At 32.5% G+C, this 16057-nt stretch overlaps 1 protein-coding gene across 3 annotated transcripts in view; it reads right to left on the bottom strand.

Annotated features, from left to right (window-relative positions):
* The window catches only part of NKCC (sodium potassium chloride cotransporter), a 93659-nt gene that overhangs the window by 7215 nt on the left and 70387 nt on the right, over positions 1–16057 (bottom strand). For all 3 annotated transcript variants that reach the window (XM_072528766.1, XM_072528765.1, XM_072528764.1), the window contains 9 exons: positions 14208–14347; positions 13145–13342; positions 11135–11366; positions 10239–10360; positions 10001–10136; positions 8116–8327; positions 5293–5534; positions 4285–4511; positions 2297–2588 (listed from right to left, as the gene is read on the bottom strand). In XM_072528766.1, coding sequence (XP_072384867.1) covers positions 2297–2588; positions 4285–4511; positions 5293–5534; positions 8116–8327; positions 10001–10136; positions 10239–10360; positions 11135–11366; positions 13145–13342; positions 14208–14347 — 1801 coding nt within the window. The remainder of the gene's footprint in view (positions 1–2296; positions 2589–4284; positions 4512–5292; positions 5535–8115; positions 8328–10000; positions 10137–10238; positions 10361–11134; positions 11367–13144; positions 13343–14207; positions 14348–16057) is intronic.

A 16057-nucleotide genomic window follows, 5' to 3' on the forward strand; every position in this document is an offset into this window, starting at 1 on the left:
TCCGAAAATAATGTATATAATTTTTAATGCATTTTTGTATCTCAAAATTAAAATTACATCTTCTTACTTGTGCTATGGAATTACGGACTTTAATGGGTTAAGATTATTACAAAAAAAGAAAGATTTAGATATTTGCCTTATAATATTATAAATTACAGATGACTCAGGATTTTAAAAAGAATGAGTACATCACTGCGTTGTCTTTTTTACGAAAGTGTATTAAAACTAGCATATGATTTAGTTTATCGAGCAAAATTATAAGAGAATTTGTTGCTGACGAGCATATGAAAAGACTAGCACATAGAAAGAACATTAAAATAATTAAAGATAACATAACCAATTTTTGATTATAGTTGTCATTTATATGGGTCTGCGTCAACAGAACATCTTAATAAAATTGAAACCCAAAAGAATAAATGTTTGAGGCTATGTCTTGGTTACTTAAAATCTACTCCTATTAGTATTATTGAAATTGAAGCTAAAGAGCCACCCCTTACACTACGCAGACAGTTTTGTACAGATAAGTTTGTAGCTAGAGCTATACCAAAAAACTCCAGCTATTTAAAAAATATTCGTAACTTGAATATATTAGACTTAAACCATAAATATTGGCGTAACAAAAAAACTCCCATATACGTTGAAAGTTATAGGAAACTAACAATATTTGAAGAACAATTGTATCAAAATAAAATACCACCATTTTATACACAACCTCCTAAGACTCTCTTCTCTAAGATAATAGAAACATATTATATGGATTCAAATCTTCCAGGAAGTATGATCAATAAAATAATTAAAGATAAGTGGCCTGAATTTCAATATATTTTTACTGACGGCTCTAAAATTCAAAATAAAACGGGTTGTGCAATATATCACTGGAATTCTGATTACAAAGAATCATGTCGATTGCCCAATGAAGCTTCAATATATACTGCCGAACTATCAGCTTTATTTCTTGCGTTAAAATATATAGCCTCTATTGGTATGAATAATTATATTATTCTGACTGATTGTAGAAGCATTATGGACAAACTCACTTCTATCAAAACCACAAAAAACCTAAACCATATTGAGATAGAAATAAAGAAGTTACATTATGATATTATTTCCGCAGGTAGCTCGATTATTATTTGTTGGGTAAAAGAACACTCTGGAATATTAGGAAATGAAGAAGTCGACAAATTAGCTAAATCTGCAGCTTTAACCAAACATAATATAAACAACATACTTCTTCCAGTAGCAGACATAGATAATATCAGTAGAAACAACTGCAAACAAAGATGGCAACGTTTATACAACCAAAGTACAACTGGAATAAACTTTAGAGCTTGCCAACCACTAATACCCCATGAGAGATGGTTCAAATATGAGACAAATAGGTTATTTATAAAAACAATTAACAGAATAAGATCAAACCACGCCCTCACTCCTGCATACAAACACAGCATAGGTATTACTGATAACCCATATTCCTCCTGTGGTAAAGTGGGAGATCTGCAGCACTTTATATTGGAGTGTGGACAGTACAAACAAAGTATCAAAATGATGTATGAAAAACTAATTGAGCTAAATTGTTCATTGCCTGTCAATTTAAATACAATTATTTTTTAAAATAATAAGCAGATATTAAAATGTATCTACGAATACATAACATCCTGTAAATTTAAATTATAAGTAGTTTTATTTATTCAAATCAAAAATTGTAAATATGTCAAAAATTGAATGTGTATACCAACATATTACTTCCTGTAAATTTATATTATAAATAGGCTTAGGTAATAAAATCAAAAATTGTAATTACCACAAATAGTCTGGCTAATTGGCTATGCCAAAGCCATTATACAATAAAAAAAAACATGGGTACCCTTTGTTAACCTTGTAGTGCAAATCATTGTTGCTTCAGCAGTGAGAGAGTAACGTTAGTTCGATCCGGTAATAATTTAAAATCCGGTAACATATTCTAAATTTTCGTGTCGTGGAATGGATGAACAAGAAAGTTAGTCTCAAAAAAGTCTGATGAGGATATTATCCATGTTAGTCATATTTCTACTCTAATATGTGATGTTCATGACGATACCATTGCAAATATGTACTCTATAATTATGTATAAATACGCTAAAATGGGATGAAAAATGAAGGGGAGCAATAGTGATGGTAGAGCGTTGTTGTAAGTCCATTGTAATAAAGTCCATTGTCTAGTAGATAATAGGAAATTATTGCAATTTGAAACAATTATTCAGAAAGGTATAAAATCAAATAACTAAAATCTATATCTCGTTGAAGAGTAAACACTTACTTTTTCTCTTCTTGCAACAATTCATTCTTATTATTAGCCATGGCAAACACTCGCAGCTTGCAGCTGGACCAACTATTTCTTGTATTAATAATATAAGGTAAAAGCATAGTCAATCCACCGTCATCGTACAACCACCAAACGTCTATATAGCCTTTGGGCTGCTTCCTCCTAAACATATCGATCTTTTCCTCTAACTTAGCTTGCTCATCCGGTGGGGTGATGATGATTTCGTCGAGACCTGGGCGTTGCTTCTTTTGTTTGCCGTTGTGGGACCCTGCAGGTGTCTGCAGATCTACAAAAATCAAATTAAGCAATTATACATGATGAAATACATGTATAAAGATAGGTAAATAGTTACCTTCTAAAACAATAGAAAATAATGGATTTAGAGAGATACTCTAGTTACTGATGAATAAATCTAACTCTCGGGAGAGATTCCGAAAAAATGGTTAATATCAATATTTATTCCAATACCCAAACAATCAAACGCAATGAAGTGTGAAAAGCACAGGACAATTAGCTTGATGAACCATATTCTAAAAGTGTTCTTACGAGTGATACACGAACGTATCTATAAAAAGTTAGATGATAGAATAGCTGAAACCCAATTGGGATTCATAAAAGGCTTTGGCACCAGATAAGCATTATTTATTGTACAAACACTAATCGAACGATGTCGAGATGTCAATTGCGACTTATTTATATGTCTAGTTGACTTCGAAAAAGCTTTCGACAAAGTACAACACCGAAGAATGGCAAAAATACTGCAGAACACAGAATTAGATGACGAAGACGTGAAAATCATTGCCAATCTATATCGATATCGGAAAGCCGTAATACGAATAGACCAAAAAAATTGAAAGAAATACCTATAAATCGTAGAGTAAGACAAGGATGTGTGCTTTCCCCTTTACTTTTTAATATGTATTCAGAAGAATTGTTTAAAGAGGCATTAGAAGACGTAAATGAAGGCATATTTATTAACGGAGCACTTCTGGATAATCTTAGATACGCAGATGACACAATACTCCTTGCGGGCAGCAGAGAAGGACTGCAGATCTTGGTCGATCGCATTACCCAATACTGCGAAAGGTATGGAATGGCACTGAATACAAATAAAACAAAAATCATGGTAGTAAGCAAGAACAAGATTGAGGAACACAGTGTTTATGCTAAAGGATAATTTTTGGGCAGGGGGCACAGATATCAGTACTTAGGTTGCGAACTAAATAAAGAATGGGATAGAAGTCCGAAAATAAAACGGCGTATTGAGGTAGCTAGAAGTGCTTTTAATAAAATGAAAGCAATATTATGCAATGGAAAACTTAACATCGAAATTAGAACTAGGGTATTGAGATGCTACGTATTCTCTGTCCTGTTGTATGGAGTTGAGGCGTGGACAATTACAGAGGCGACAGAGAAAAAACTCATTAACTTTGAAATGTGGTGTTATCGAAGAAGGTGGAAAATATCTTGGACACAACACATAATAAGTACGGAAATGCTACGAAGAGTGAAAAAAGATAAAGAAATACTCCACACTTTAAAGAAAAGAAAAATGATCTACTTTGGTCACATACCAAGAAACGGGAAATACAAATTGATGCGGCTATTCATACAAGGGAAAGTGGAAGGCAAAAGAGGACCGGGAAGAAGACGCACGTTCTGGCTGAAGAATCTGAGACAATGGGGTGGGAAAACGTCGATAGAACTTTTCAGAACTGCTGCAGATAGAGTCAAATTAGCCATGATGATCGCCAATGTCCTTAGGGATGGGGCACGTAAAGAAGAAGAAAAAAAATCTAACTCAACAACGAAAATACTTAGCAAAAAGTGTTAGCAGACTGCTTTAAACTTTTTTCTTACAGGAATATAATGGACATAGCGTAAATATTAAATAAATGTGTGATCACTTTAATTTTAAATCATTTTAATTTTTTGGGTTATCCGTGAATTTAAAAAAACTTTCATTGGTAAATTCTACTTACTGATATATGAGTTGTTTTCTGGAAGACCCACTGTTGTCAAGCTTAAATTAGAATCGGCATGCATAATGTTGCTAGAAACAGAAGTTCTCAGTTCGTTTCTTGAAGCTGGTGTTAGTGAGGCGTCGTTACTGATGCGATCCTGATCGGCGTCATCTAGTAGAATTCCATAATCCAGTCCGTCGCCCAACCTGAGTATGGCTACTGCTACTCTATGGTCAAAGGCCGTACTAAAAAATAATACCAAATCATTTATTGTTTTAATTCGACAACTAAGTCGGTAATAAATAAATAAATGTTGTTGTATCCCTATATTGCATAGCGTTGCTTTCAGGCAACACCGAAATTAAATTCAATTAGAAAACTAATCTTTTGCCTTAGTAATTTTAAAGTGTAAATTGTGTAGTCAAAGAAACATCACAGTGATCGACTAACTCTCCATGTCAGTACATCAAACCAAGTTTTCGCCCCAAAAGTTTTCAGATGTTGTCGTCAGTCATTTGTTATACAAGTGCAGTACAAGTTTTTGCAAGTTTCAGTCATTTTATACTATTTCTAAGCACAAAGTTTTCTTAATTTTTTAAATAAAATTGTAAGATATTTAATTCTTATACAATTGGTAAGTATAAAATTAAAATTAGAATACCAAATCAAGTTTGAAACGGATGTTGCTTTCAGGTAACTTTATACCAATAACTACCTTAAGGAGAACTTTCACTACTCGTATATTTGACAAGTATTATAATACAAGTATAAATATTTAGGTACTTGGCAAGTACCTAAATTAGTACCGCAATTAATTGCGACCAAGTGGGCAAGTCGTGGAAGGTCGAAACAAAAAATGATTTTTAGTGTCCAGATTTAAAATTCATGCAATATAGGGAGAATTTCAAAAGAATCGACAGAAAATTAATAAAAACATCAACTACAGAAAAAGCTATTTCTACTTTAAAACAAAATACTCATAGGATATATAGAAAAAATAAAACAATTTAAATATTATTATCTTACTGTAAAACGTTGAAGTACGCGAGAAGTTCTTCTTTGTTGCAAATCTGCCAGTCGTTTTTGTATCCCATCATCAACACGTTGGGGCTGAGTTTGCCGATCCCTGACGTTTGAAGAAGAGCTTTGGAGCCGATTTCGAATGACATGTTATCGATGATTGTATAGAATGCTTTGATTTTTCTATTTCTTAAATAATTATAGACTTTTGACGTTCTTGTAGATCTCGTTCTGTGGTTTATTCGTTTCTGAAATAACAAAATAGTATTATATAATATATATATATATATATATATATATATATATATATATATGTATATATATATATATATATATATATATATATATATATATATATATATATATATATAAAGTCCTACTAGTCGGTCTTGTGGTCTGATGTATTTATGACTTTCTCCCGACTATCTACACACGGACAGGATCAATCACAAGAAGCCTTGCGGCTATAAAAAGTAAACGCATCGACCAGGAGAGTCAGTTAAGTTAACTTCAAGCATGAGGGAGAAGCGCTATTACCTGACTTGACAATGGTAAGTGCGACCTTGCCGAAACGTCGTCAAAATAATGGTTTCTATCAAAACCAAAATTATTCAAAGCGGAAAACTACAGAAAGTACATATAACTCCCGCGGAAATTTGAACTGTATATATATATATATATATATATATATATATATATATATATATATATATTCGATATTTTTGCCCTTGTGCCAAAGACTATAGAGAACATATACAGTGTGTAAAAGCCAAATGGAATAAATTCATTATTTAGGTTACTGTACATATTTATAAAAAATCTTGAAACACGTCAAATTTAAATTATAACTTGACATTCTTTAACGTGAAAATGCAACCCCTACCTTCAACCCCCTTAGAATGACAGGTACAACCGCCAATTTTTAAAATAGGAAGTATAGGCTTGTGATATATCGTTTGAAAGGTCTTTTCATTCTCCATTCAAAAATGTTGTCTCTTTCAAGTTTATTAAGATTAATTAAGATAAAATAAATTAAAATCATGTGGTTACCGAAATTCGCTAAAATATACTCAAAACTTATTTCCCGTTTAGGTCTTGATAATGAGAAAGTGAACAAAAACCATAGCAATGTGGTTTTTAGATGGTAACCATTAAAAAACTTTAAAAAATTTCCGTGGCAACGTTATTTTAACACGCATTAGTAAATTGTTTTATTTAAGTTGTCAGTATTTTAATTTAAGTAAAAAGTTCGTTCAATTCAATTTTAAAAAATGGTTAGATTAACGGAAATGCATAAAATAACAGTTTTACAAATGATTGGTTACGGAGATAACACCCGAACACAACAGGAAGTAACTCGCCTATTTCATGAGAAATTTTATAATTTACCGCCTATATTCCAAGGAACAATAAGTAAAATAGAGAAGCAGTTTCGCGAGTTTGGTCATGTAAGGCAGATAAAAAAGTAGCTGCCAATGCACTAAGTGATGAACTCAAATTAGATGTGTTGCTTGAGTTTTAGGAAAATCCACATACATCGAGCAGACAGGCATTCACTACATTCAATGCTAGCCATACATCGATAGTAAACATATTAAAAGAAAATAAATTGCATCCCTATAAGATGATACCTACTCAGGAGCTCATGGAAGACGATTTTGATAGGAGAACTTTTTTTTGTGAGCAAATGATGGACATGTTGGATAACAATATTATCCAATTAGAAGACGTTATGTTTTCTGATGAGTGTACTTTTTCACTTAACGGTCATGCTAATCGGCAAAATTGCCGCTACTGGGCCACGGAAAATCCTCACTGGATGAGAGAAGAACACACTCAATACCCTCAAAAGGTTAATGTTTGGGCAGGGATTGTAGGAAACAATATCATTGGTCCCTTTTTCATTGAGGGCAACTTGAATGGCAACAATTATTTGGCACTACTTCAAAATGATGGCATTCCAACGTTAGTAAATTTATATCCTGATCCAGGAAACCCTCAAGTTCCAGCGAATACGATATGGTTTCAGCAGGATGGAGCACCACCACATTACCAACTTAATGTCCGGCAGTACCTCGATACAATATTTCCCAATCAGTGGATAGGGAGGCGAGGATCGATTGAATGGCCAGCGCGATCACCTGATCTTACATTATTAGATTTCTTTTTATGGGGATATGTGAAGAGCCATGTGTACAAAACTAAACCTTCTGATTTAAATGACTTAAAAGAACGAATAACGCTTGCGATTAGGTCGATCACGCCTGTTATGTTAAATAATGTTAGAAGACAGTTTTATTTGAGATTAGGATGCCAAGACGTTCGCGGTGAACATTTTGAACATCTACTTCATTAACATTCATAGTTCTTTTTCGTGTTCTACATTTTATTACGTTTTGCATTACATTTTAGTTTTTGATTGTGTTGTAGCGAATTTTGGTAACCACATGATTTTAATTTATTTTATCTTAATTAATTTTAATAAACTTGAAAGCGACAACATTTTTGAATGAAGAATGAAAAAACCTTTCAAACGATATATCACAAGCCTATACTTCCTATTTTAAAAATTGGGGGTTGTACCTGTCATTCTAAGGGGGTTGAAGGTAGGGGTTGCATTTTCACGTTAAAGAATGTCAAGTTATAATTTAAATTTGACGTGTTTCAGGATTTTTTATAAATATGTACAGTAACCTAAATAATGAATTTATTCCATTTGGCTTTTACACACTGTATATAAAAAACCCTTTCTACTTAAAAAAATATATATCGAATATCGATAATTTGAGAAATTTTACAATTTAATTAATATAATATGAGCATACTTACATTAATGACATCCCCAATGATTAGCAAGGAGTGGGACTTGGTAATAAGATTAGCAAAGTCTATCAACAGTGGTCTAACTTGTGGATAACCGCACAGTACCAAAATTTGTGGCTTGTAATTTTTCACGTGTTCACTAATATTGTTCAACCGTTGAGCTGTTGTAAGAGCTGTTTTGTATGTCTGGGCTTGAGTAGAAGATCCCCAGTTTACATCTACAAAGAGCAAGAAATTTTTATCCTTAAAAGCAAACTTATATTTTGAGAACGACTTCCGATCTGGAAACCGAAACGTTAAATCTAATCGATCTAGATCGATCCAAATTAGTTAAAATATGTTCACCAAATAAATAGTTTAAAATAATATATTTACCTAATTTATAATGTATAAAGATAAAAAAATTACAACAAACTTTATTTGAATAAAGTTATATAAAAATCAATAAAATTATATAAACGTTATCCCATGGGAGACATATATTTTATATTGTGAAGTTAATCAATTTTTTATTTACCTATAAAAGTTTTAAAACGTCTTTGCTGTACGCTATAATGTAAATCATAAGATGGCTCTTTGTATATTTGATAATATATGATATATTATGATAAAGCTATAATAAGTTAAATGATTTAGTTTTGAAATTTAAGATGTGTTTGAGTAAATACTTTTTCAATAAAAGACATTTTGGTAGTAAACAATGGTAATAAAGCCAATGATAATTTATGGTTCACTGGCTTGGTGGAACATTATAGAGTAGTCAGGACAGTTTGATTGCTAACTGTACAGGTTGCTACAGAATCAGGCTCCTGTGAGCGTAATACTAGTACCTGATCAAGAAAGTTTACATAAGGAAATAAAAATCTTACGTTTTAAAAATTCTCATAGACCAATTTCCAAAAACGAGAAGTCTAAGATGTTTAATATTTATAGCTGTGTAATAGCTTAGTAAGGGGCTACTTGGCATATACATACCATGCCTAACTTCAAGCCAGTCAAAATAGGTTTAACCACAGCATAGTTCGTAGACTTACTTGTAAGTCTGGGGACCGTGGAACGTGATTTTTGGGTTGAACAACTTTTCAATGGATTGGCACATGTCTGATTTTTGAAGATATTTAATAAGATTGTAGAATATAAGTTTATTTAGTATATATAATTGTTCGACTTGTAAACCCTTCTACTTCTTATGGCGCCGTCTCCTTTCGAAGGTTGGCGATCCAAATGGCAATTGTAGTTTTAGAAACTGCTGAGCGAACGATTTCTGTGAACGAGCGGTCGAACCATCTCCTTGTAAACCCATTAAGTATAAAAATAAGGAACCTTAGGAAAGGCCATAAATCCAAAGATGGGGTAAAACTTGGGTGAAACTGCGTGAATGTACAGGTGGTTCCTAAAAAAACTGATACGTCTGAAGCTACTGATACATAGACGCCAAATAAATCTGTTAAATAGCACCGAAAATGATTGGAACCAGTCAGATCAAAAAGTTTATCAAGAAACATTAAGCCATATGCATTTTTGATCAGCCAAATACAAAGTTTGTCAAGGTACAGTTAGATAAATTAATGGACTATTGGTATAACACTGTAGACTAAAAAAGTATTTGAGCCATATGGACCAGACAAATGTAATTCTTTTGCCATTTCTAACTTTAAGATAGAAGACAGCATTGCAGGTATTATGCCACTGCTAAAACATTAAAAAATGCTGTATCTAGAACTCGTAAAAGCCAGATATATCAGGCTATACCTAGAGACTACTCTCAAGTTTGTGGTACCTCATCAAGAGGACAAAAGTAGATAAGAAGCTTTAACGATAAAGGAAAGTATTGCTACCCTAATTCTGGCTTTCTTTTTTTTTTGCTGTTTGTAGAAATAAAAATACTCACCTGGCTTTCTGTAAACTACTAAAAGGTAAAGACCCCAGATGATTCCGAATGTTATCAAAGAAGACCACCAGTTGATCAGAAACATTATTACAACGCACATTATAAATCCAGAAAGACTCAACCATGTGTTGTAATACTGCAAAAATAAAAAACCATATTAAATTTCTGCGTAGAAAGTAAAAAACGAAAGAAAAGAAAAAAAAATTGTATATCTTTATTTTATAGTAAAAATACTTACCCTAAAGGTTGGTCTCCAACCCAATGGTTTGATTAATGCAGCGTGGAAGGTACAGAAATTAATAAGAGCGTAGGATGCAAGATAAAAATTGGATATTAGTGGAGCTATAGCATTCAGTTCGGCTAAAATAGAAAGACCAAACAATCAATTATTCAATCAATCAATAATGTCTTTATGTTCTAGTATTCTTCAATTGGCACACAATTATTGTAGTTTTAACACTTGGCACTCCTTGGGACATCCCTTCAGAATAGTTGGTAAATCATAAATCTTTTACATGTACTTCTGGTATAGAAAAGGATATGCAGAAGAAGAAAATTCATTTAATAAGAACAGAATAACTTACACAAATAAAAGGAATAGAAAACCAAATAATCTATCTACCTAAAGCCATTTATTGGTTTAGTATTGGACATAGACCTCCCCTGTTTCTATTTCACTTTTTCCTGGCTGTACTCATTTATCTTCTTCCTACATATCCTTTGATGTTATCTGCCCATATTTTCTGCAGCCTTCCTCTTTCACATTTATATTCCCCTTATTTGTAATGAATGATATGTCAGTTTTATCTACCATATTTCTGTTTACAGTTGTGGCCCGCAAATATAAATGTATGCCACCATTGCTCTTCCTCTCATTTAGTTTTATTTAGAGCATCTGCAACCACCAATCAGTAGTTGTTCCCTGTTGTGAATGAATTAAAGATCGTTATATTTTGTGCTATTAAATTATCTGTGCTAAATATGTAGTCAATTTCAACTTTTGTTCTTCCATTTGGGCTTATCCATATCCATTTCCGTTATGTTTTTAGTACAGAAATATAATTGATATAATTAAATTTATCAAATAGTGTAGCTATTAATACTAATAAATATAATTAACAAATTATAACTTACCTATCAACAAAAACGCAACAGATACTACGAACGTCAATATATATCCCCTATAGGGTTCTCCATGTTTACCATATCCTTTGGAGAAAAAGATAAGTCCTGGGTAAATTCGATCAATGCCAAGAGCTTGGATAAGTCTCGGTACCGACAACAAATTTGTCAAAGCTGTGCTTAGAGTAGCTGCGAAGCATCCGGCATATATAAGTGGCCACCAACTGGACATGATTTGCATCATCTAGATTAAAAAACATTTATAAGATAAAAATCGTAACATTTAAAATGGTAAAAAAGTTTCATCTAGCAGTGCATCGGTTAGGCTAAATGTATACTCATTATAATCTACTCGAGGTCTCTGTCATGGCATTTACAGGCAAAAATTACAAATAAGTACAAGATAAAAAGTATAAATTGACAGGAGACCAAAGAATCTCCGTATTTTAAGTATATATTATCTGGAATTTGTCATCATTAGACGTAGGCAAATATGCAAAAAAGAGAGAAAAATATGCGCATAAACATGCATTAATTTACCCAAAAATATGCATCTGCATATAAATCAATACAAAAATAATTGTAATCTACTAATTAGTTGTAATTGACAGTAAAAAAGTCAAATACTATTCCTTAGAATTATGGAAACATTTAATAACCAATTTTTTTTTAATTTTCCAATAAAAACTTATGGCTTCTATCTGTGTTCGTATATTTGTAAATTGAGAAGCTTTTTTTCCCATCAACAGGCACAGTGTGAGGAGGTGTTTGCTTAGTTGACAATGACCAGTTAAACAACCAACTGTCAAACGTAGGTTTTTCCTGGTCATTCCCATGTTACCTTTTAATGTTAACTTTTCAAGGTTACTTAGTGTTACCCAAGTCTACATCCTTGCCCTTCTTCTCATTTTTTTACGGTTTGCGTATGGGAGTGACATCTGACAATTTCCACGATTGTTGTAGTTGATTAACTAAAAAGATCCCCAGATCCTAAGAGTCTTAGGCCTAACGCCTTTCTAGCCAATTGGTCAGCAATGCGGTTGCCTTTATTCTTATTGTGTCTTTTAACCCACCTCAGTATGATGGTACATATTACCATCCGAAGCTTCTCTGACTCGTGACACTCCATTACTAACGCTTTTTGGGTTATCCCTTTTGCGGCTATGGCGATACCAGCCAGTTTTGTCTGAACTACGCTGGCATTTTTGCCCATACCCCACTTTACTCTTAGGTTCAGTGATCTGGAGTATATCCTGCATCTTGAGCCTTCTTCCATTTTGGAGTTATCGGTGTATATACAATACGCATTTGCCACGTTTTTCTCCATATACCATCTTGTCTTTTGTAGTGTTTATCAAAGACAAACTTTGATTTAATTAAGACTTACTGCGCTGCAGACAACTAGCGCATTCAGTTCTCCCCGCCTGAAACGAGTTCTCAATTGTCCCATTCCTACATCAAGGTGTGAACTAGCTGAGCGGAGTCTCATCATTGTTACCAGCGCCACCTCTTTGACATATATATCTAGAGGCCTGATGCCAATGACCAACTGCATTGCAGCTTGGTGTTATTTTTATGGCACCTGTTATATTTATGGAAATTATCCGCTAAATTTGGTTTAGTTTGTTAATCGCTATTGCCTGTAGCACTTTGGGTACCCAAGCAGTAGCTCCGTAGGCTAATATGTCATATTTTAAAAAAACTAACAATGAAGTGCAAACTTCTGATGAAGAATGGTATATATTTATTATAAAATTTCAACTAGTCAAAAGGATTATAATTTTCAGAATTTTTTCGTTTTTATCAGATTATCGTTAGTGAAAAGATCTTAAAAGTACTTGAAACTATTCACAGAGCAAGTTGTAAGAACCCTTAGAGAACATATTGAAATATCAAATTTTTGAAAATATTCTGTCACGACGTCGATGTTGGAGGATTTCATTTTAAGGGAACATATAGAATATGTTCCTTTTTGAGAAAAAAAATTTCATGATTTTTTTAACACAATACTGTCAAATTTACCTGGTAGCTGTTAAATAATCCATATTTACATGTCTCATCACTAACACAATAAGTTATAGAACCATTCATTAAATCAGTAGTGTTTCCGCTAGCGTCCCTAAGAGCTGCTCCACCAGCGAAGATCACAAATACCGCATAAGAAAACATAGAGATCAAAAGAGATAGTAGAGTGCCTTTTGGAATAGCCGTTGCAGGATCCTGAAAAATATCACATATTGAATTATAAATGTTCATAAAGACAGTATAGATTTTAGACAATACTAACAATATTTTAAAGCATATTAATATTAGGATACAAACAAACAGTAGATAAATTTTACTTGTCTTTTTTCAACTCTGAGTGAGCCTTTGCTTTTTACATTGTTTTATGCATTTCAATATTTATATCTTTCAATAACATATTAACAATGTGTTTTTTTCTATCTTTTTGTCAATTCCCATTTATGGATATCATACTTTTTTGTCTCCTTCAAGTACTGTTGTCGTTGATCTTGATCAGGCAGGTCTCTCAAGGTCATTAAAGATCTCGAGGGGTTATAAACTATTTTGTGTCCATGGTAAAATACCACATGTGCATAAGTTCTGGCTAATGCTAATACGGTGTCGGCAAGCTATTCCAAATATCTATATCCTGGCTACTTTTTACAACAAAAATGTTAATATAAAGTCATATAACATCACAGAGTAAACGTTTACTTGATATTTTCAAGTTATAGTGAAATATTTAAAAAAAAAATGAAGCCTCAATAATGCAAATAATGTCAATAATAGTATTCTGTAAAACTTTTCTGTTTTCCAATCACTGTTCAAAAAATTCTTCTCGTATTTCATCTTGTAAATAATTACTCTATACATGTCGTAATCATAGTTTATAAATTTTTACTAAAACGTCAAATTTTCTCTTTATCTTGTTCCTGCGTCTTACACGACAACAATACACTGTCCTGAATGTATGCTTTGACTAATTTATCATTGTTTATAATCGTGCGGGTAAAAGATTTTCATCTCATAACAATTGTTAATGTTCTACCACATAACACCAGCAATCCTGTTTGGTACTTACCTTTAAATCTCCTGATATATTAGCACCAGCCTGGATTCCAGTGACGGACGGAAAGAAAATGGCGAACACTTGGAAGAAGTTGTAGTCGATATTATTCTGTGATCTATACATAGGGCCCCAATTTTCGGAAAATGTTGTTGCTGAAAAAGTTTGCAATATATTAAGTTATTTTTAAGACCTTCTTCTTGATTCAGACAAAACAATCTTTGACGTTTATATCTGAAAGTTGTGTATTATTTTGATCGTATTAAAAGATTAAAGATCCTCTATAACTAAAATAAATTTTTTCGCCATTACTGTTACATACACATATCATGGATACAAACCCCACGTTGGGCGCCAAAAGTCTAACGAGTAACCCACGTATCATATTAATATGTTTCCTTGTCTAGTGTATAATAGAATTAGGTCTCACTATAGCCAAGTAAATAAAACTATTTAATTATTGCTTAAACGTTTCGGCAAATTTGGCATTTTCAATGAGCACTTTATTAAGTTTATATTATAAACATTATATTATATGAAAAAGACAGAAAAGATTTGATTTCACGTTCAAAGCGTCTATGTATCTATTGATACGTATTTCGACTTAAAAAGTCTCATCAGAATAGTTATTCATAGCCGTTCTCATTATATTATATATTTAAATTTCATGTTTACACTTTTTAAAAGTTTAACATGGATTGAAAAATTGGTATCTGACATTGACAGATGACATCTGGCAGGTATCTTAAAATAGGAGTGGATCAGGGTCGTATCTTAAATATCTGCCATAGTGCATTTAAAAACAATTCAATTTATTAAATTATGATACGTATTGGAAAGATCTTTGACGTCAGTCTTATTATTGATAGAATTTGGATCTTTTTTGTGTGAGTAATCTCCAATATGCATCTTTTGTTGTAATTTTGTTTTTTTTTTTCAAAATCCCTATTCAAAATCAAAAGAATGGTTATTTTCTAGAGAATGTTTGGCTAGGGTTGTTGTGTTTAATGAATTGGTCTGTACACTATGTTTGTGTGCAACAGTTCTTCTATGCAGGTATTGGTATGTTTGCCCAATATATGTTGAATAACATTATTTACAATTTTTCTTATAAATAACATTTGATTGATGGTCTTTATTAACAACGGGTTTAAATTTTGAAAAATATTTTTCAAATGTTAATATTTTAAAATTATTGATTTTATTTATTATTTATAAAATATTCTATAAACACCGTAATTCAACATACTATCTGTCTTTTTGAGCTGTACGAAATTTTTAAAAGATTTACAGATCTTAGCGAGAGCTTTGCTACGGCTTTGACGAATTGAAACGCCAAATATATAAATAAACGGCGAAAGTAGCAAATTTTGTACAGCTTAAAAAGACAGAAAGCGATAGTAACTCGTCTTTGTTTAAGGCCATCAAAATAGGTGGCGCTTTTTGTAACTTACCACTCAAGAAGTGAGAAATAGCGGGACAAAATATAAGAAATAATAAATAAGACAATACTTAGGTGGATGATGAACGAAGTGATAAAGAGGTTGAAATTAAAAATTAATATATTAGGGGGAAATTTAGATGTGGTACCAAATAATGTGGTTATATCGTAGGATGCTCAATATCATGAGTTCAACAGATTTCAAACAGAGAAGTTTTGAACAGAGTAGGTCAAGGTGAAGGCGACTTAATAAAGATGATAAAAAAGAGAAAACACGAATATCTGGGGCATATAATGAGAGGAAGCAGATACAGGATAATGCAGTTGATACTCAACGGAAAGATCGACGGAAAAAGAGGAATTGGTAGGAAGAAATACCCATGGCTCCGAAGCCTTCGTCAATGGACTGACTTATTAGCAGATG

Source organism: Diabrotica undecimpunctata, chromosome 4 (assembly GCF_040954645.1).
Source record: "Diabrotica undecimpunctata isolate CICGRU chromosome 4, icDiaUnde3, whole genome shotgun sequence".
Taxonomy (NCBI): Eukaryota; Metazoa; Arthropoda; class Insecta; order Coleoptera; family Chrysomelidae; genus Diabrotica; species Diabrotica undecimpunctata.